General features: G+C 41.0%; 1 protein-coding gene across 6 annotated transcripts in view; it reads right to left on the bottom strand.

Moving 5' to 3' along the window:
• The window catches only part of LOC130369290 (POC1 centriolar protein homolog B-like), a 133,511-nt gene that overhangs the window by 35,054 nt on the left and 75,365 nt on the right, over nucleotides 1–23,092 (bottom strand). The window contains exons 11-12 of one of the 6 annotated variants that reach the window (XR_008892714.1): nucleotides 8,002–8,056; nucleotides 6,855–6,951 (exon numbers count right to left, since the gene is read on the bottom strand). The exons of 4 other annotated variants lie outside the window; for them this stretch is intronic. Coding sequence is in view for 1 of the 2 variants with exons in the window: in XM_056574371.1 (XP_056430346.1) it covers nucleotides 8,045–8,056 (12 nt within the window). In the remaining variant the exon portion in view is untranslated. The remainder of the gene's footprint in view (nucleotides 1–6,854; nucleotides 6,952–8,001; nucleotides 8,057–23,092) is intronic. One more of the 6 variants, XM_056574371.1, reaches the window with a different exon arrangement.

Here is a 23,092-nt window from a genome sequence, read left to right as displayed (position 1 = left end):
TAATCCATCTGTAAATGAAATTGTAAGCCTCCATATTCTTAACTAAGTAAAAAAAAAAAATACTTTGCTATTTCAGCTTCAGTGTTTCCTTATGTCTAATGGTGCTTTTCTTCTAGAGAAAAAAAATAAAGAAACCCAACCAAGGGCACAAAATATTTCCAAGTATGTGTGGGTATAAACAAGCTTTCAATAGTTAGTGTTGGTTCAAGATCCCAATCTGAAGATCTCAAGAAATTGTCTAGAGCAGGAGAGGTTTTCTATGGGGAATTGATTCTGCTCTAGACAGTTCCTGTCACCGATAGAGTAGGTAACACTGTGTCTAACTGGAAAGACTACATAACTTCCTTTAGGGCATACAGCAGTACTGGAAGGTTGGAGATTTTTAAATTTAAGTAATTAGCAAATTTGTTTAACTTTCTGGCGTCAGATGATCCGAGTTTTTTCCCCTTTAGTGTAGGATTACACTTTTAGTCTTGGAAATGTTCTTATTGATTAAAGGTAGTGTCACATGTGCCATATTTTGCACCATATTCGCTGCTGTGTATTTCCCTACCCATTGAAGTCAATGGGTAGCAAAATAAGCTGCAAAAAATACACTCTATGAAAATAAAATTCTAGGGCACTATGGACAAACACAAATGTTGCTTAATCAACGCATTAAAAACATTCTGAAAGTGTTAAAAAAGGAAAAACTCTTTACTGCAATAAAAAAAATGTAGCGCCATAGTTTCCTAGTATTGAAGTTAAGCTGTGTTAGCTGACTAAAGCAATTGTAAGGCTGTAGATTTCCAAAGGTGAGAAATTCCCTAACAGACAGCCAAGTCTAAATTTAACAGCTCAGGAAGGATAACACTCCAACACTTACATAAATTACAAAAACACTGAAGCACACAGTAAGTGCTAAATATAACAATGTGACCCGTGCAAACATTGCAGTTTGCAGAAATGGAAAATGCTCAGTGCCAACAGAAAATGCCATGGAAATAGTGTTATAATATATTAACGTACAATATATACACTAGTGAGATAACCGTTATGGGAGTATGCAACCTCCAGAACCACCTGTGTCCTCCTTAATTTTACACTTCACCATGTCTTGCTTGAACTATCAGGCTGTAATTCACTACACTACCTGGATTGCTGGATGATACACACATATCACGTGTGTAATTCATTTCAATGAGCTGACCGGAGTGAAACGTTCGGTCCGGTCGGTTCATTTTTGCGCTGCATACACTTTTACAACCGGTCCTAAAACCGTGGTTGACCACAGTTTTAGGTCCGGGGAAAAAGCGCATACAGCGCAAAAATGAGCCGACCGGACGTTTCACTCCGGCCGGCTCATTGAAATGAATGACATACGGGAGCGCATACGAAGGCATACAGGAGCGCAAGGTTTCAGCTCCCCCCTGCCGTATGTGCTCCCGTATGGGAGAAAACGTAGTGTGAACCAGCCTATGACAAACACAAAGGCTGTGTTCTCACATTTGCATTTGTCAACTGCAGTCACCAGTTATAGAACCAGTTATAGAACTGCACGTGTTTCTAAGATGGTAAAACATTATTTTGCAGTCTTTCTGGCAGAGCCTACACAGACAATTCAGACTATGTATGTAAACAAAACAAAAACACAGCATTAGGGTCACGTGTAGCACTAGAGTGCACTAGAGGTTTGCTATGGGGACCTGTTCCTGCTCTGGACAGTTCCTGACGTGGACAGAGGTGTCAGCAGAGAGCACTGTGATCAGACTAAAAAGAACTTTACAACTTCCTCTATAGTATACAGCAGCTGATAAGTAGTGGGAGGATTAAGAATTTTAAATAGAGGTAATTTACAAATCTGTTTAACTTTCTAGCACCAGTTGATTTGAAAAAATAAAATAAAAATAGTTTTACCCCGAAGTACCCCTTTTAAACATAACAGTTAAACAGATTTGTAACTTACTTCTATTTAAAAATCCTAATCCATCCAGGAATTATCAGCTGCTGTACACTCCACAGGAAGTTCTTTAATTTTTGAATTTACTTTCTATCTGACCACAGTGCTCTCTGCTGAGATTTGGGGATTTGCTCTTGCTCTTACATTTCCTACAATGGACAGAGGTGTCAGCAGAAAGCACTGTGGTCAGACAGAAAGGAAATTCAAAAAGAAAATAACTTACTGTGGAACATACAGCAGCTGATAAGTACTGGAAGGATTAAGATTTTTAAATAGAAGTAGTTTACAGTTGAGTGAGCTTGGTATGGCCAACACAGAGCCCTGACCTTAACCCTGTCCAACACCTTTGGGATGAACTAGAGTAGAGATTTTTTAAGGCTGGGTTCACATCAGGTTTTGTCCCATACGGGACCGCATATGGCAGGGGCAGCTGAAAACTTGCGCTCCCGTATGGGGTCCCGTATGTAATTCATTTCAATGAGCTGACCAGAGTGAAACACTGACTCCGGTCGGCTCATTTTTGCCCCATATGCGGTTTTTCCACCGCACCTAAAACCATGGTCGACTACGATTTTAGGTCCGGTGGAAAACCGCATACAGGACAAAAATGAGCCGACCGGAGTCAGCGTTTCACTCCGGTCAGCTCATTGAAATGAATTACATACGGGACTGCATACTGGAGCGCAAGTTTTCAGTTCTCCCTGCCGTATGCGGTCCCGTATGGGATAAAACGTGATGTAAACCCAGCCTAAGCCAGATCCTCTAGCCAAACATCAGTCTCCCCTCACAAATGCACTTCTGAATAAATGGACAAATAATCCCACAAACACACTTCAAATTCTTTTCAGAAGAGTGAAAGCTGTTATAACAGCAAAAGGGGGAACCAGTTCCATATTAATGCCAATTGATTTAGATTGGGATACCTTTTCTTAAAGGGATATTCAGGTGGTAATCAAACGTTTTCAAATCAACTGGTGCCAGAAAGTCAAAAAGATTAGTAAATTACTTCTATTTAAAAATCCAGTACTTATCAGTTGCTGTATGCTTCAGAGGAAGTTGAGTGGTTATTTTCAGTCTGACCACAGTGCTCTCTGCTGATACCTCTGTCCATGTCAGGAACTTTTTGCAGCAGGAGAGGTTTGCTATGGGGTTGGTGGCATATGTTTGTCTCACTTAGGGTATAATAAGTTTTATATCTATGGAGGAAGGTCCAATGTAGGGTTTTGGGAAATGGTTATAAATTCCTGAATGTAATCCAGGGTGATCCCCATACTGCAGCAGTTACAGGCCAGGGACTATTCCCGAAACACGTGTCGAGGTGGTGGGGGGACTCCCAAGGGCATCAGCATGTTGCGAATAGGTATGGTATTGACCTTTTGATTACTCTATCTTATATCATTGCTATTAGACACCAAGGTCTTATATCATTGCTGTTGTAATAGCTGGATGTGATTGGAGGATCATAACTAAAGATGAATGAACTTCCAGTAATTCGATTTGTCACGAACTTCTCGGCTCGGCGGTTGATGACTTTAGCCTGCATAAATGAGTTCAGCTTTCAGGTGCTCCGGTGGGCTGGAAAAGGTGGATACAGTCCTAGGAGAGTCTCCAGCCCACCGGAGCACCTGAAAGCTGAACTCATTTATGCAGGCTAAAGTCAGCAAACGCCGAGCCGAGAAGTTCATGACGAATCAAATTACTGTAAGTTCGCTCATCTCTAATCATAACCTGCACTTTTGTACCTATTTACACCTTTGAGGATTTCCCCTGTCATTTTTGGTTTGGGGTGTATGTATTTTAAGGGTGGGTTGTTTTATGGGAGGGCTATCCTTTTGTGTATTGTATTATTCTAATAAAGGTTTTGTAGTTACATGAATTGGCCAGTCATTTGTAGGTTTACAATATCTTTATTAAACCTGGATCTAAAACTCTTTGCAAAACTACTGGCGCTATGACTCAAACCGATGATGCCTTCTCTAATTAAGTGGGTTTCATACAAAATAAGAAGGGAAAGCTAATACATTTAGACTTTTGGGGCTGGTGTAGTATGCGGTATCCAAAAAAAGAAACTAATCCTTCTCAGTACTGATGCTGAGAAGGGCTTTGATAGAGTCTCATGGGATGTTATGTCTGTTGTATTCCACAATTTATAAATGCAATCTTTTCCATGTACCACAACCACAGTTGGAGTAAACGGGGTGTTTTCCGAGGCATTTACCATCACTAATGGTACACAGCAAGGATGCCCCCTCTCCCCTTTAATCTTTGTACTAACCTTGGAATTCCTAATGGAAAAACTAAGGCAGGCACCATCTATCATAGGGATCACATGCAGAGAACACAAACTAGCAGCCTACGCCGACAATATAATACTATTCCTCACAAACCAAGCGCTTCCTCTAGTAAAATCGATCTTAGATGACTTTGGAGAAATATCCAATTTTAAAATAAGCGGAAACCAATCACATGTACTGAACATTTCTCTCCAAAAAGGTATAGGCAGTTTCATGTTCCATAAACTCACCCTTTGATTGGACTAAAAAAAATATTACTTAATTTGGTCTCAATATCTCCCCTAACCTAAAAGAACTATACGAACTTAATTTTACCCCACTAATTGAAAAGATTGATAACATATTACATCTTAAAATGCCAGACAATTTACTCATCTTAAAAATGTACCAGGTCATCAAGAGAAAAATGGGGCTTACCTTACACAGGCATATTTCCATTTCATACACACATTAATATTAGAGTATGAAAAAATGACCCAGTATAACAGCAATACAGGGGTACTAGTCATACCATACCGAAGAAGCTCCCTGGGACTACCTGCTGCACATGAACTTTACCTTGAACCATCATGCACTAAGTTTTGCTTAAACAGACCTGTCAGCAGGTTTTTAGGGTAAAAAGTATGGAAACAGCTGTATAGGGCTTTTGACCCTCATTAGATAAGTGGCCCCTCCAGCCCAGAGATATTACAGTTTACAAGGAAATGCAAATTAGGCTTTGAAGCCCACTGGGTGTTTCCCTCAGCCCAGCATGGTTCAGCCACTTCACTATTTAGGCTATGTTCACACAGCAGAATTTTTGCACGGAATTCTGCATGCAAATTCCGCAAAAATGTATTGCCCTTTCACTTCAATGGAATTTCTGCAGAGGAAATTCTGCAGCAAAAATTCTGCTGTGTGAACAGGACAGCGGAATCTCACTGAAGTGTATTAGCTATAAATTTATGCAGAATTAAAAGCAGAAATTCTGACGTGTGATCGTAGCCTCAGTAACTGAACCAAACACCGCTGGGCTTTGGAACCTGAGGGGAACGCCCAGGGGGCTCCAAAGCTTCATTTGAGCATCTGGTTAAAACTGAACCTTCTGACTGGTCTGCTTTAATAATTGATACTTGCTCTATATTTTATATTCTTTTTCTGTTTTTAGGTTAGCATAATAATACTAATACTATTCTTTTTTTAAATGCCCACAAATACACTACCAGCTCTTGATTCTATACCATACCTTTATCCTTAATTATTACACTTTCCTGTTTATTCTTGGTGCAACCAGAAGCAAAACGTTGAAGACTTGTGCCGCAGTGAAGCTTACTACTGTTCTCTCCCCGAGGCCATTTTTTATCAGAGAATAAGAGACGCTTTTTGAGACAGCGGAATTTCAAAGACAATAACACAATAAACCTTCTATCAAACCATCAAATAGGGAAGATGGTGATTGAGAAGAGTAAAATGTAATGACTTATGCCAGCATAAACAATTAAGAAGAGTTGCACAACAAAGTAGTAAGATGTTTGCAAAGGTGCGCAAAACAAACTGGTATTTTGTGTTGAGCCAGATTGGGCGCCAGCATGTTCTAGGTCAGCAGGAAGCTCATTACGAGATGACAGTCCAAGCTACAGAAGCACTTTTCTGTAAGTAGCACATGAATAATTTCCTGTGTGAAAGCCCTCCTGTTAGAGCTGCATTCCTTGGGGTATATTTCATCTAAGAGGATGTTACTCTTCCACAGGAAGAGAGGAAGGAACCAGTTGTTGCTGGATGTGTGGGTTGATAGCTGTCAGGCATTTTTTACATGCCTTAGTATCAGCTGTGAGAGCGATGGCTTGAGCTCAAGTTCCCAGCCCAGTGAGGAAAATCAAATGACGGCTGTAAAGACAGGGTCACGGTTTACAAGTACAGCCATCTCAGGAAGCTCAGAGACAGAAATAACACCTGGAACGTCTAAACCTCCAACTGCCAGGAAATTGCTCATTTAATCTAAGACAAGCACAGAACAATAAATCATGTTGACATAAACATTACTTAAGCCTTTTACTGACATCTATGCTTTGTTGCCCTGCTACCAGTGTTCAATAAGAAAATAACATTCATTTAATGGAAGGTTGTGCAAGCAGGTAGAGATTTACTCACACACACCCAACGAATGACCTGCAAGCGTAATGTCAAAGAATTGGTCATTACCATTCAGAGTTTGCAGCTGTAAATAGATTTTATTGCAGTGTATTAAGAGAGATCATAAATCATTTACATGCCATTAAGATAAATGGTTCAGCTAGTCATTTATTATAACCTTATACACTGTATAAAGATTCACAAAGTTATCCTAACTATTAGGCTACTATTGGAACGTTTCAGTCCTTAATCATTTAGTGTAAATTATCAAACTAACCAGAGTTACAAGCTAGCTTCAAAAAAAGGACTATAATGAAAATATTTGTGCTCTTGGTTTTGGTGAAAAAAAAAAAAAAGACTATTATGAGCTCCAAAATGAGGACCAAATACTGACCAAAATTTTACTTGTAAATCAAATTACTATGTACAGCATGGTGAACTGAAAAGGCTAGGGATTTCTGGGAGCAAGACCAACAGCCTACTCTGTGTACTGCAAGGTTCTGCTATACCTGCTGGCATTCCACAGCCTCCTCACTGCTCTATTCCATATAGTGCTGCTCTTCTCTTGTCTATGCTGCAATGTCAGGCCACTTGAATCGGGTTGATCTGTGGTATAGATAAACTGCATGGGCATGGATAGGTGCTTCTGTCAGACAGTACAGTAAAGGGGTTGCAGAGCTCAAATGCAGCGCACAATTTTCTACTGAATGTTGAAGTACTGTGGGTTGTTCACACATTGATGGATTTATAATAGGGATCGACCGACATCTTTTTTTTAGGGCTGATACCAATAATCGGTGGAGGTTAGGGCCAATAGCCGATAACTTATACCGATATTCCGGTATAAGTTATCGGCTATTTATATCCCCTGCGACACCGCTGCAGATCATTGATTTAAAGCGGGCGCTTTAAATCAATGAACTGCAGTGGCTTTTGCGGTGCCATAGACCGCTGCCGCCACCCGCTTCTCTCCCCCTGCCTGTCCGGGGGTCCTCCTGAGTCCTATCTCCGCTCCCCCCCACCCCCTACCTCCCCACCGCACCCCCCACCACGGCCCCATTTCCTCCCCCATCCCCGGTTTTACAATTACCTGTTCCCGGGGTCCACTCTACATCTGGCTCCGGTGGCGTCCTCCTGAGCTGTCACTGTGCGCACTGACGGTGACGTCACGTCACTCGCCATTGCACACAGCGTAACGCAGGCCGCAGTAGGAGCCAGAAGTAGCGTGGACCCCGGTAATTATAAAACCGGGGATGGGGGAGGCAATTGGGCCGGGGCGGTTCGGTGGGGGGGTGCGATGCGGTGCGGCGGGTCGGGGGGGGGCATTCGCGGTGCGCCGGGGCGGGGCATTATCGGCAAGGTAATTGCCGATACTGATAATATTGGCCAAACCAATAATCGGTCGATCCCTAATTTATAACACTGTATATACTTGAAAAGTCTAACATGAATCATGTAGTGCCAGCATAATCATGTAGTGCCACGCTCTGTCACTTGTACAGCGGTCTGTCACTTGTACATGAATGTGCAGCAGTTTTGGAGAATGGACAAATTATTGTTGCAGCATGATGCCTGACTCCTCATCCCTGCTGAATGACAGGGTTCTCTCTATCACAGCACTGGCTGTGTGCTACAATGATTCAACTTCATACTCACATATAAGTTACACAGCACTGAAATCACCTTGTCTGTCACGACTTTATGCTGTTCCCTTTAATGAAAAAAATTTAATATTTATTGAAAGTATTATAACCACAAAACTACTTTGGGCAGATTGTTATTTTTTTTTATCAGAAATTTTTATTAAAACGTTTTATAAAACATACAAAAAAACTAAGAAAAACATAAAGCCAGAAAACCCATCTTACCCACACAGAAACCCCCTCCCCCACAATCCAGTGTCCATCCTTCACAGCAGATTAAACAAAAAGAATCATGTGAGAAACAATACAGTGCAGTATAATATATCATCCCCCATACAAAAGGCAAAAGTATGTCAACATACATACTCAAATATAAGGCAGGAGCATCATATGAAAATAAAGTACAACATCAAACAGTATGGGAGAGGGGGCAGCAACAAGGGGCACACGGAACCCCAACACAGAACAGGGACTCAGACAGTGAACAAAATACCAAGACAAATAAAAAAATAGGGGCACTGACAAGGTGAGGACAATCAATGAGCAAAAAACAGACAAAATCAAGGGTTAGACCCCCCAACCCCCCAGAAACACCTCCATTGGATTCCTCCGCAAATAGGTGGAGGGCAAAAAAGGGGTATCTATCCATGGACCCCATATGGACTCAAATTAACACATGGCTTTTCTCTTAAGATATACCCCTTTTTCCAGTCTCATAATATGATTTAATTTTATCAATTCAGAAATCGTAGGCGGCGAAATCCGCAACCAATGCTGGGCGATCAACTTACGAGCTTGGTATAAAATCCTGCTGATTCCAATACATAAGCCACTATCCTCATCTAAGCCCTCCAGGTATCTCAGCACATATGTTAAAGCAGACAGACCAAACGGACAACCATACACTCGTCTAATCAGCTGTTCCACTTCCAGAAGTGCGTGAGATGAGTACAATCCCACATCACATGAAGCAAGTGAGCATTGGCCAAGGAACAATGGGGGCCGCAGGAATCCGGTCGCACCCCAATCCTGTGCAAAAATGCGGGAGTACGATACACGCGATGCAGCTAAAATAATTGGGACACCCCGGTGAGCTTCCGACACTGCAAGCTGCGGGGTCATAGATACAATTTGTGCCCACTGCTCATCCGACATGGGACTCACGTCCGACTCCCATTTATCTTTAATATTCAATGGATCCCAGTTTATGGACAGGCCAGAGTAACTACCATACTTTTCTATAAGAGGCATTAAGGGGGCAAGGAGTGCGCAACATCTCCCAGGAAGAGAAGCATATCATCTGCGTAAAGGGCAATACGTTCCTCAATATCCCCATAACGGAAACCCCTAAACTCCATGGAGGCCATAATAAGTACCGCCAAGGGCTCTATTGCTATGGCAAATAGAAACGGGGAGAGGGGACACCCTCGGCATGTACCACAACCCAGGGGAAAGGAATGGGAAAGTAAACCAGTAGCCCGCATCGGGGCAGCGTATAACAATTTTACCCATGTCAAAAACTGGGGCCCAAATCTCATGTGACGCAAGACACTCCACAAGAAATTCCAAAAGCTTTGGCAGAGTCGAGTGAAAGTACAGCCCTGCAAACAGTGCCCTCGGGCTGCAACTTAAGATTCAAAAAGAGCCTCCTAATGTTGACTTCTCCGGCATGAACCCCTTTGGTCCCCTTGTACCAAGGTAGTAATGAACCCCAGGAGACTGTTAGCCAAGACCTTCGCCAATAGCTTAACATCGGAGCACAGTTAAGAAATTGGTCTATATGAGCCTGCAGAGAGTGGGACCTTACCGGGTTTAAGTAGCAATATTATAATGGCCTCTAGCATAGACCCAGGCAGACCCTCCCCTTCTTCAGCAGCCCGCAGAACCCCCAGAAACTGGGGCAACAGAATGTCTTGGAATTGTTTAAAATACTCATTGGGAAGCCCATCAACACCGGAGATTTGTCATTGGGTAAGGCCCCCAAAGCAACCTCAAATTCCTCAAGAGTAATGGGTTCATCCAGAAGATCCCTCTGGGTCTGCGATAGCGCCGGGAGCGAGATACCAGAAACAAATTGATCAATAGTAGCCAGATCATGTGGCAGCTTGGAAGAATACATCTCCTCATAGAAGGAAACCAATACATTCAAGATGTCCGCATCCTCCTGTACAATATTCCCGGCATCATCACAGAGACAAGAAAGAGGCGGATCTCCGCTGGGCTCTAATAGTACGAGCCAGCTCTCACCACTCTCAAAGTAGCATTGCTGTTGAAAGAAGCACTTGTTGTCTGCCATCTGTAAGAAATGTGAATCTAATAGGGCTTGTATGGACTGCCAATTATCTCTAGCTAGGTCAGAAGGGTCACGCAAAAACCTTTGTTCCGCTAGGAGCACTTGGTGCTATAGTGAGTCCTGAATCTCCCTATTCTTAGATTTACAGGTCATAATATCCCTGATAAAGACACCCCTCACATACGCCTTCAAAGAATCCCACACTGTGCCCATCGAGGCAGTTCCCGCATTGTAAAAAAATAGGGGAGTGATCAGAAAGACTACGGGGGAGATACTCCACCTATGTGACCAGGGAAAAACTAACTTGTTGCCCAGCCGAAGATCAATGTGTGATAGCGTACCATGCACTGCACGGCGCGGCGCACTGACGTCATGCGCCGTTCCGTGCAGCGCATAGCAACGATGCAGGGGACGCACACCGGCGCCGCTTCTCTCCCCCTGGCTATCGGCGCCGACAATGGGGCGTCGGCACCGATAGTCAGGGGGAGAGAACGGGCAGTGGCACCGATAGCCAGGGGTGGAGAAGGGCCGGCAGCAAGGCTCTAGACCCCAGGGCAGGCAGGGGCAGAGAAGCCGGCAGCGCTGGCTGTCTCTGCACCTGCAAAGCCGCTGCAGTTCATTGATTTAAAGCGCCCGCTTTAAATCATTGAACTGCAGCGGCTTATAACACGCACATAGACTTTAGGCTAAAAATTTTAGCCTAAAAAGTGCGTGTTATACGCCGATAAATACGGTAATTTTAGTATTTTATTCTATTTCTCCCCTGCCACAGCACCATATATTATATATATATATATATATATATATATATTTTTTTTTTAGAAAACACTGGATAACCCCTTTAAAGGGAAAACATTACATCAGCTTCTTGTGAGTACATGATTTATGCTTGGGCGTTTAGCTGCCTCTACTGCAGAAATGGTTACTGTTGATGTGCATGCTTAAAGGGGTACTCTGCCCCTAGCATCTTATCCCCTATCCAAAGGATAAAGGGGAAAAGATATCAGAGCGTGGGGGTCCTGCCACTTGGGACCCCCGGGATCTCTGCTGCAGCACCCTGCTATCATTACTGTACAGAGCAAACTCGTTCTGTGCGTAATGACCGGCGATACAGGGGCCGGAGCATATGGCCACCACGCCCCTCCCATGTATTGCGGGGGCGGAGCTGTGACGTCACAATGCTTCGGCCCCTGTATCGCCGGTCATTACGCACAGAACGAGTTTGCTCTGTGCAGTAATGATAGCGGGGTGCTGCAGCGGAGATCCCGGGGGTCCCCAGAGGCGGGACCCCCGCGATCTGACATCTTATCCCCTATCCTTTTATAGTATGCAGTATTACAGCTTGGCTTCATTGAACTGACCGAGGTTAAGCTGCAATATCACACAGATCTGGTGCTCTTTTGGAAAGAGAGTAGCCATGCTGTTCTAATCCTCTGTAACCCCTTTATAGGAATTTTTTTTAAAGCTAATGCCCCATGGTGTTGCAGAGATTGGCAGAAAAAGTTTTGCAGCCACTAGACAATGCATGTGGTGTAGTTTTGTCTGCTGCAACATGCATGCACAACATTAATCCTAGAATTTTGTTTTCTTGTAAGTCTCTGCATTGGAAACAACTGCCAATATTGCTCACGCAAAACAAGCATGGTTCTCTGTTTAAAAAAAAATTAATCTACTATTACCAATGCACGTTTCTACAGTATGTCAAATGTATATTGCATACACAAACAGTGAGATACTTATAACCCTGACACGCATCATCAGCATTTTTAAATTCTTCTTGTGCATTCCTGTCCGACTTCAGTCATTATATGTGTTTATCACTTGTGTAACATTTATTATAAAGTTATATAAGCAAATAGTGACACAGTGTTAAAGCTTAACTGTAACCTAAAATATCGAAGTGGATGTCTTGGATAATTTTAATTATGGCTGGTAAATTGAGTGACTCACATGAGGGAATTCCTGTTCTATTAACAGCTGAAAGGACACTTCCACACGAAAATTATTTATTCATTGATATATTTAGCAACCAGGTATAAATAGCAATATGTCTACATATATATATATATAACTTAATGGGGGAGATTTATCCAAACCAGTCAAGATGAAAGTGCTGAGTTGCCCTTGGAAACCATTTAGATCACTTCTTTCATTTCTGAAAAGGCTTGTGAAAAATGAAGGAAGCAATTAATTGGTTGCTATGGGCGACTCAGCAACATTTCCTCTGCACAGGTTTTGATAAGTCTACCCCAATGTGTGTATGTATGAATGTATGTATGTTCCAGAATCACCTCCAAACTGCTAAATATATTTCCTTGAAACTTGGCACACATGTTACTTCCATATCAACTAAAAATATTGGATAGGTTAATTAATCCTTACCAACCCCCATTTGCGAGGGTCAGGGATTTTGTTTAAAATCCCATACAGGTATATGGGAAATATATGTGTTACTGCATAACTTCCAAACGGCTGGAAATATTTCGATATTGCTTGGTCACATGTTACTTATATGTCAAATACAATATAAGATAGTTAAATTAACCCTTAAAGGGGTTCTCCGGTGGAAAGCTTTTTTTTTTTTTTTTTTTTAATCAACTGGTGCCAGAAAGGTAAACAGATTTGTAAATTACTTCTATTAAAAAATCTTAATCCTTCCATTATTTTCTTTTTTGGAACACAGAGCTCTCTGCTGACATCACGAGCACAGTGCTCTCTGCTGACATCTCTGTTCATTTTAAGAACTGTCCAAAGTAGGAGAAAATCCCCATAGCAAACATATCCTGCTCTGGACAGTTCCTAAAATGGACAGATGTTAGCAGAGAGCACTGTGCTTGTGATGTCAGCAGAGAGCACTGTGTTCCAAAAAGAAAATAATTTCCTCTGTTGTATTCAGCAGCTAATGAGCACTGGAAGGATTAAGATTTTTTTTATAGAAGTAATTTACAAATCTGTTTAACACCAGTTGATTTAAAAAATATATATATATATAAAAAAATAAAAAAGCAAGCTTTCCCTGGATAACCCCTTTAAAATGATGACAGAAGTTAAAGGGGTACTCCGGTGAAAACCTTTTTTCTTTTAAATCAACTGGTGGCAGAAAGTTAAACATATTTGTAAATTACTTCTATAAAAAAAAATCTTAATCCTTCCAGTACTTATTAGCTGATGAATGCTACAGAGGAAATTCCTTTCTTTTTGGAACACTGATGACAGCACGAGCACAGTGCTCTCTGCTGACATCTCTGTCCATTTTAGCTACCATGCATAGCAGATGTATGCTAAGGGCAGCATGGTGGCTCAGTGGTTATCACTCCTGCCTTGCAGTGCTGGGGACTTGGGTTCAAATCCCACTAAGGACAACAATAAATAAAGCGTTATTATTATTATTATTATTATTATTATAACGTCAGCAGAGAGAACTGTGCTCGTGATGTCATCAGAGAGCATTCCAAAAAGAAAAGAATTTCCTCTTTAGTATTCAGCAGCTAATAAGTACAGGAAGGATTAAGATTTTTTAATAGAAGTAAATTACAAATATGTTTAACTTTCTGCCACCAGTTGATTTAAAAGAAAAAAGGTTTTCACCGGAGAACCCGTTTAAAAGAAAAAAAAATAACACTCCAGGACCCAGGCTTGCTCCTTTGTGTTTTGTTATAGGGTTGCTAAGACAACAGGGTTGTGCTACAGGGCTACATAGCAAAGGGTCAAAATACTTATGTCCATGCAAAAATTTTATTTTTAATAAATTTGCAAAAATTTATAAAATTCTTTTTTTACATTCTCATTATGGTTTATTGGGTACAAAATTAGGAGGAAAACTTCCTTTGATATTTTAGCACAAGGCCACAAAATAAAATATGAAAAAAGTAAACAGGTCTCAAGACTCAAATGCATTGTAACATGTATCTTTCCCTTATAAAATTTAGCTGACTCACAATGCTTGTCTGTACTATCTGTTGAGAGTCTTGTATATTCCTGAGATGTAGCGTCACACTACTCTCCCCTGCACCCTGCTAGCAAGAGCTGACCGAGAGAAACCTATCACAAGTAGATGGCAGTGGAAACAATAGATCGCTTTTTTACGTGGTATACACAGAACTTATATCAGATAGAGACAAGCAGATAGAGACAAGAGTCGGGGCAGTTTTATAACTCTGCAGTTTATCATCGTATGGATTCCCCTACTATATGACTGCTCTCCTGGTTCCCTATATATTGCATAAATTATATTTTGAGTAGCACTCTAACCCCTTAAGGATGCAGCCCATTTGGGCCTTAAGGACGCAGACAATTTTATTTTTACAATTTCGTTTTTTCCTCCTCACCTTCAAAAAATCATAACTCTTTTATATTTTCATCCACAGACTAGTATGAGGGCTTGTTTTTTGTGCGACCAGTTGTCCGTTGTAATGCCATCACTCAATTTACCATAAAATGTATGGCACAACCAAAAAAATACTATTTGTGTGGGGAAATTAAAAAGAAAACCGCAATTTTGCTAATTTTGGAAGGTTTCCTTTTCACGCCGTACAATTTACGGTAAAAATTAAATGTGTTGTTTATTCTTTGGGTCAATACAATTAAAATGATACCCATGATAACATACTTTTCTATTAGTGTTGCATTTTAAAAAAATCACAAACATTTTAACCAAATTAGTACGTTTAAGATCCCCCTATGTTGAAGACCTATAACTTTTTCATTTTTCTGTATAAGCGGCGTTATGAGGGCTAATTTTTTGCGCCATGATCTTTACTTTTTATTGATACCCTATTTGCTTACATAAAACTTTTAATACATTTTTTATAAATTTTTTTGGGAATAAAATGTTATAAAAAATCAGCTATTTTGGACTATTTTTTTTTTTTTACGTTCACGTCATTCACCGTACGGTATCATTAACATTTTATTTTAATAGTTCAGATATTTACGCACGCGGCGATACCAAATATGTATATAAAATATTGTTTTAACACTTTTTGGGGGGTCAAATAGGGAAATTGGGACAATTTAAGTTTTTAGTGGTGGAGGGGGTTTTTCACATTTTTTTTTTACTTAATTTTTTTACTTTTATTTTTACACTTTAATAGTCCCCATAGGGGACTATTTATAGCAATCATTCGATTGCTAATGCTGTTCAGTGCTATGTATAGGACATAGCACTGATCAGCATTATCGGTCATCTTCTGCTCAGGTCTGCGGGAAGGCAGATCAGAGCAGAAGACTCCCAGAAGGCAGCGGAGGCAGGTGAGGGGGACCTCCGTCTGCCGTGCTGGATGATCGGATCGCCGCGGCAGCGCTGCGGGCGATCCGATCATCCATTTAACCCCTTAAGGACGCAGGACGTAAATGTACGTCCTGGTGAGGTGGTACTTAACGCACCAGGACGTACATTTACGTCCTAAGCATAACCGCGGGCATCGGAGCGATGCCCGTGTCATGCGCGGCTGATCCCGGCTGCTGATCACAGCCAGGGACCCGCCGGCAATGGCCGACGCCCGCGATCTCGCGGGCGTCCGCCATTAACCCCTCAGGTGCCGGGATCAATACAGATCCCGGCATCTGCGGCAGTTCGCGATTAAAATGAACGATCGGATCGCCCGCAGCGCTGCTGCGGGGATTCGATCATTCATAACGCCGCACGGAGGTCCCCTCACCTTCCTCCGTGCGGCTCCCGGCGTCTCCTGCTCTGGTCTGTGATCGAGCAGACCAGAGCAGGAGATGACCGATAATACTGATCTGTTCTATGTCCTATACATAGAACAGATCAGTATTAGCAATCATGGTATTGCTATGAATAGTCCCCTATGGGGACTATTCAAGTGTAAAAAAAATGTAAAAAAATGTAAAAGTAAAAGTTAAAAAAAAGTGAAAAATCCCCTCCCCCAATAAAAAAGTAAAACGTCCGTTTTTTCCTATTTTACCCCCAAAAAGCGTAAAAAACATTTTTTATAGACATATTTGGTATCGCCGCGTGCGTAAATGTCCGAACTATTAAAATAAAATGTTAATGATCCCGTACGGTGAACGGCGTGAACGAAAAAAAATTTTAAAAGTCCAAAATTCCTACTTTTTTAATACATTTTATTAAAAAAAAAATTATAAAAAATTTATTAAAAGTTTTTTATATGCAAATGTGGTATCAAAAAAAAGTACAGATCATGGCGCAAAAAATGAGCCCCCATACCACCGCTTATACGGAAAAATAAAAAAGTTATAGGTCATCAAAATAAAGGGATTATAAACGTACTAATTTGGTTAAAAAGTTTGTGATTTTTTTTAAGCGCAACAATAATATAAAAGTATATAATAATGGGTATCATTTTAATCGTATTGACCCTCAGAATAAAGAACACACGTCATTTTTACCAGAAATTGTACGGCGTGAAAACAAAACCTTCCAAAATTAGCAAAATTGCGTTTTTCGTTTTAATTTCCCCACAAAAATAGTGTTTTTTGGTTGCGCCATACATTTTATGATATAATGAGTGATGTCATTACAAAGGACAACTGGTCGCGCAAAAAACAAGCCCTCATACTAGTCTGTGGATGAAAATATAAAAGAGTTATGATTTTTAGAAGGCGAGGAGGAAAAAATGAAAACGTAAAAATTAAATTGTCTGAGTCCTTAAGGCCAAAATGGGCTGAGTCCTTAAGGGGTTAAGTGACCGCGATGCTGCAGATACCGTGATCTGTATTGATCACAGCATCTGAGGGGTTAATGGTAGACATCCGCGGGATCACGGATGTCCCTCATTACCGGCGGGTCCCTGGCTGCGATCAACAGCTGGGACCTGCCGCGCATGATCCGGGCATCGCTCCGATGCCTGTGGCTATGCTTAGGACGTAAATGTACCACGTCACCAGGACGTACATTTACGTCCTTCGTCGTTAAGGGGCTAAACATAGGGGTGATACAGGAAAACAAGGAGGGCTGAACTATTTGAGAACTGCCAGGTGTTACACTCTGCACTCCGGACGCGCCCAAATGTGAATCCCAGCCCCTCACTCACCACACTTTGCTGCCGCCTCCTCCTCTGTGTCTCAGTTCCTGTGCACGCGTCCCAGTCTCCTAGGGCGTGCGCGTGCCAGTGCTCTGAAATTTATTGCACCCATAATTAGTTGTTGCACCTGACACTACATTATAAAGTCCCTGCACCTCCCACACTTCCTTGCCGGATCATCAGTGCCCCTAGCTTGAGATTAAGCCATATTGCCTGTTTGTCTTACCCGTGTATCCAGACCTTCCTGCTACATTATTTGACTTTGCACCTTTGCCGCCTGCCTTGACCTTCTGCTACGTTTGACTACGCTACTGCTTTATCCTTTGGTACCTCACCTTGCCCAGCTACCTGTGTGGTCGAGCCATGTTGGGGGTAACGACCTGGGTGTCGCCTGCCGCAGCAAGCCCATCCTGCCTTGCGGCAAGCTCTGGTGAAGACCAGTGGCACCTTAGCATCCGCTCCCCAATACGGTCTGAGTCATCAGCCACACAGGTCAGAGGATCCACATCCAGCTCCATAACACCAGAAGGGATGTCATAAATGGTCTAATCCTTTAGTTCATAGGCAATGCCTCACTCAGGAAAGACAGACTTTCTGTCTACCCAGGAAAGCATGTACTGGACAGGTAACCAGACTTCACACAACACAGACACAGAAACAAATGGCAATGCTAAAATATTAATAGCAAATCAGCATTATATATATTTATATATAAAAAGTGCCCCTTTAATAAATAGTGCAGTGAAAGGTACTAGTTTAAGTCTTCTTTTGGACACTGGCACACTCTGAACTATGCTACGAGATTTATGGATCTGATTCAGGGTTAATATTTCACAAGAGCATTCTTACGGATGTTATAATTGGATTAACTCCATAAATGCAAGGGATATCAAGCCATTAACATATTAATCTACCGCTCAGGGTCAGCAGTACACATTTTACTCCTTAGTGTTCACAGGAGGATTAGGCTAACATCTAGATATGCAACCTATTGGACACCATAAAACTGGTAAAACAGCTCTCTCTGATTACACAACTGGTTTAGCTGATTCACTTGTTCATAAATCTACTAAGAAATAATTATACCTTACTGACCATGTAATGTTATTTCAAAGAAACAAGATGTATCATTTTTTTCTGCTTTAGAACTAAGGTACAATATTATAAATTTACAAAAAGTGTTCTTAGAGAATTGATAAAGCAATAGTTTTAGCAATGAAACCAAGAAAAAAAATCACATTGTTACTAACACTATAGTTACCTGCTGTTAAGTATACATGATACGTGACATTCAAAAGTATGAACAATCTTTAGTTGTTTCTTATCAGTATTACATATCATGAATAATATATCGATATGTGAAATGATCAGGTATAACTATATTGAAAGCCAAAAGGTTAAAGGGGACTGTCCGTTCTTTTGTGAAAAAGCTACAGACTTAAAGTGTATAAATAAAATAAATATGTTACTTAGTACCTAATCCATGTAAACTAATTTTTGTGCCTCTAACACCTATATGTATTATAAAAATCTCTCTTTTCATTAGCTCATAGTGTTAGAAATCCTCTCAGGGGAAGTGGAAGGTGGTGGTGGAAGGTGATTTGTTCTTGTTTGGGTTGTCAAGGTTCCTGCTTTCATACTTGGATATAAGTTTGGATGGTTTCTTCTACTTTAAACTGTGGCTCCTTTTACATAAACAAATTGATTAGAACAGAGGTAGAGTTGATCAGAATTTAATAAAAGGAGCCTTTACAGGGCTCAAAATTCACAGTACAGTGGCCCCTCAAGTAGGAATATTAATTGGTTTCCGGACGATCATTTTAGGCTGAAACCATTGTATGTTGAGACCATAACTCTATGGGCACCTGGTAATTGGTTCTGAAGCCCCCAAAATGTCATCCACAAATAGGAAAAAGTTAGGATTTAGGACAAATAAGTAGTAAACTAATACAGATAAAGCAAGTCCTTACATATATAAGTTAGTAAGAGCTGTTGAAAAGTGTAATTCACTTTCTTTTTGGAGGACAGGGGCTTCTTCACCTGGTGTCCAAAGGAGCAGCTAACCTTGGCACACGTAAAAAGTAGTACAAAACATGCAGTACCTCCCTGTACTGTAGGGGGGCGCTACCAGTCAGTGCATGCACTTCAGTAATACAGGCGTTTTACCAGTGAAATGCCTTTTCTAATTGGTCAGTTCTTCCAGCCATTTGCACGTTTCACAGATCTGAACTGTCTGTAGCATTGTATGTTGATTCTGGTTTAAAGTTACAATGGCCCAGAAAAGATCATTGTATGCTGAAAATATTGTAACCTTAGGCCATTGTAAGTTAAAAGATGACTCCGGGATGTACAACTTATCCCCTATGCTTATGTGTTAGATCTCGGGGAGTCCGACTGCTGGGGCTCCCTGCGATCTCCCGCATGGAGCCCCGGCTCCCTGCATGAAACTTGCGTTTTCGACCACATCACGAAGCTGCGGCCGACACCCTCCCCTCAATGCAGTTCTATGGCAGAGCCGGAGATTGCCGAAAGCAGTGCTGCGGCTCTCCCCTAAAGCTCCATGAAGGGGGTGTGTCGCCGCCGTTTCGTGCGGTGGTCGACACGCCCTATTCATGCTGAGAACGGGGCATTGTTCGAAAGATCGCGGGGGGCCCCAGCAGTCGGACCCCCGCGATATAACACATCCTCTATCCTTAGAATAGGGGAGAAGTTGTACATCCCGGAGTTATCCTTAAAAGTGGTACTCCGGACGATGGGGAGCGGAGTACCCCTTTAAGGGACCACTGTAAAGGGATTGTATGAAGGGTCGCTGCATTATCTGTGTGGCTGTTCATTTATAAACTGAGCCGATTTGACAAACTAAGTTCAGAATGTGCAGATATTAAAGGGGTTATCCAGGAATAGAGAGCTAATTTCTTTTTTTTTTTAAACGCTCCCTGTCTGTCTTCAAGTTGAATGTGGTATTACAACTTGGCTCGATTCACTTTAATGGAACTGAGCTGCAGGACCACACCCAGCCTGGAGCAGTTTTTGAAAGAAATAAGCTCTGTTTTCCTATTCCTGGACAACCCCTTTAACATGAATAAATCATGGGTTATTCTGGAAGTTTTCCTACAAAATATATATCAACGTGCTCAGCATTTCCTGCATTAAAACATGATGCATGCACATTGAACTGCATTTTGAATGTGACAGGTTCCCTTTTAAACCCACTGCAATACCAAGCCTGCTTTTACATACCGTAACTATGTCTTCATGCTGTTGTGCAGATCTGGATAGGTAATCCACTTTTACAAGTAGTGCTAGCATTACATATATGCAAATGGCTGGTACCCTTCTATTGAAACTTTTTTTCACTTTTTGTACACTTTTGTTTTTTCCTCCTCACCTTCAAAAAAATGATAACACTTTCAATTTTCCACTTACAGACCCATATGAGTGCTTGTTTTTTGCGCCACCAATTTTACTTTGTAATATTAATATATTAATCATTTCACCACAAAATCTATGGCGAAACCAGAAAAAAAATATTTGTGGGGCAAATTGGAAAAACATGCAATTTTGTAAATTTGGGGGCTTCCGATTCTATGCAGTGCACTTTTCAGTGCAAATTACACCATATCTTTATTCTGTAGGTCCATTATTCTGTAGGTTTCATAAAATTTTAAAAAACTTAAAAAAAAATTATAACTACATGTACCAAAATTTGTATGTTTAAAATGGTCATCTTCTGACCCCTATAACTTTTTTATTTTTCCGTATACGGGGCGGAATGAGGGCTAACTTTTTTGTGCCGTCATCTTTTTATCGGTACCATTTTTGTTTTGATGAGACTTTTTGATTGCTTTTTAAATTTTTTTTTAGGGTATACAAAGTGACCATAAATAAGCAATTTTTTTATTTTTTCACGTGTACGCTATTGACCGTGTGGTTTAATTAACATATTTTTATAGTTCGGACATTATGCAGGCGGCGATACCACATATCTTTATTTTCATATATTTTTTTTTAAATGGGAATAGGGGGGCGATTTAACCCCTTAAGGACTCAGCCCATTTTGGCCTTAAGGACTCAGACAATTTAATTTTTACGTTTTCATTTTTTCCTCCTCGCCTTCTAAAAATCATAACTCTTTTATATTTTCATCCACAGACTAGTATGAGGGCTTGTTTTTTGCGCGACCAGTTGTCCTTTGTAATGACATAACTCATTATATCATAAAATGTATGGCGCAACCAAAAAACACTATTTTTGTGGGGAAATTAAAACGAAAAACGCAATTTTGCTAATTTTGGAAGGTTTTGTTTTCACGCCGTACAATTTATGGTAAAAATGACATGTGTTCTTTATTCTGAGGGTCAATACGATTAAAATGATACCCATTATTATATACTTTTATATTATTGTTGCGCTTAAAAAAAATCACAAACTTTTTAACCAAATTAGTATGTTTATAATCCCTTTATTTTGATGACCTCTAACTTTTTAATTTTTCCGTATAAGTGGCGGTATGGGGGCTCATTTTTTGCGCCATGATCTGTACTTTTTTTTGATACCACATTTGCATATAAAAAACTTTTAATACACTTTTTATAATTTTTTTTTAAATAAAATGTATTAAAAAAGTAGGAATTTTTGACTTTTTTTTTTTTTTTTCGTTCACGCCGTTCACCGTACGGGATCATTAACATTTTATTTTAATAGTTCGGACATTTACGCACGCGGCGATACCAAATATGTCTATAAAAAATGTTTTTTACGCTTTTTGGGGGTAAAATAGGAAAAAACGGACGTTTTACTTTTTTATTGGGGGAGGGGATTTTTCACTTTTTTTTAACTTTAACTTTTACATTTTTTTACATTTTTTTTTACACTTGAATAGTCCCCATAGGGGACTATTCATAGCAATACCATGATTGCTAATACTGATCTGTTCTATGTATAGGACATAGAACAGATCAGTATTATCGGTCATCTCCTGCTCTGGTCTGCTCGATCACAGACCAGAGCAGGAGACGCCGGGAGCCGCACGGAGGAAGGAGAGGGGACCTCCGTGCGGCGTTATGAATGATCGGATCCCCGCAGCAGCACTGCGGGCGATCCGATCGTTCATTTAAATCGCGAACTCCCGCAGATGCCGGGATCTGTATTGATCCCGGCACCTGAGGGGTTAATGGCGGACGCCCGCGAGATAGCGGGCGTCGGCCATTGCCGGCGGGTCCCTGGCTGCGATCAGCAGCCGGGATCAGCCGCGCATGACACGGGCATCGCTCCGATGCCCGCGGTTATGCTTAGGACGTAAATGTACGTCCTGGTGCGTTAAGTACCACCTCACCAGGACGTACATTTACGTCCTGCGTCCTTAAGGGGTTAAAGGGGTTATCCAGGCAAAAACTTTTTTATATATATCAACTGGCTCCAGAAAGTTAAACAGATTTGTAAATTACTTCTATTAAAATATCTTAATCCTTCCAATAGTTATTAGCTTCTGAAATTTTCTGTCTAACTGCTCTATGATGATGTCACGTCCCGGGAGCTGTGCATGATGGGAAAATGTCCCCATAGGAACTGCACAGCTCCCGGGACGTGAGTCATCATTGAGCAGTTAGACAGAAAACAACAACTCAACTTCAGAAGCTAATAACTATTGGAAGGAGTAAGATTTTTTAATAGAAGTAATTTACAAATCTGTTTAACTTTCCGGAGCCAGTTGAAATATAAAAAAAAGTTTTTGCCTGGAATACCCCTTTAAACTTTTATTCAGGAAGGGGTTAAATAATATTTATTCACTTTTTTACACTTTT

This window comes from Hyla sarda, chromosome 4, assembly GCF_029499605.1.
Source record: "Hyla sarda isolate aHylSar1 chromosome 4, aHylSar1.hap1, whole genome shotgun sequence".
Classification (NCBI taxonomy): Eukaryota; Metazoa; Chordata; class Amphibia; order Anura; family Hylidae; genus Hyla; species Hyla sarda.
This window is presented reverse-complemented; position numbering and strand designations above follow the sequence as displayed.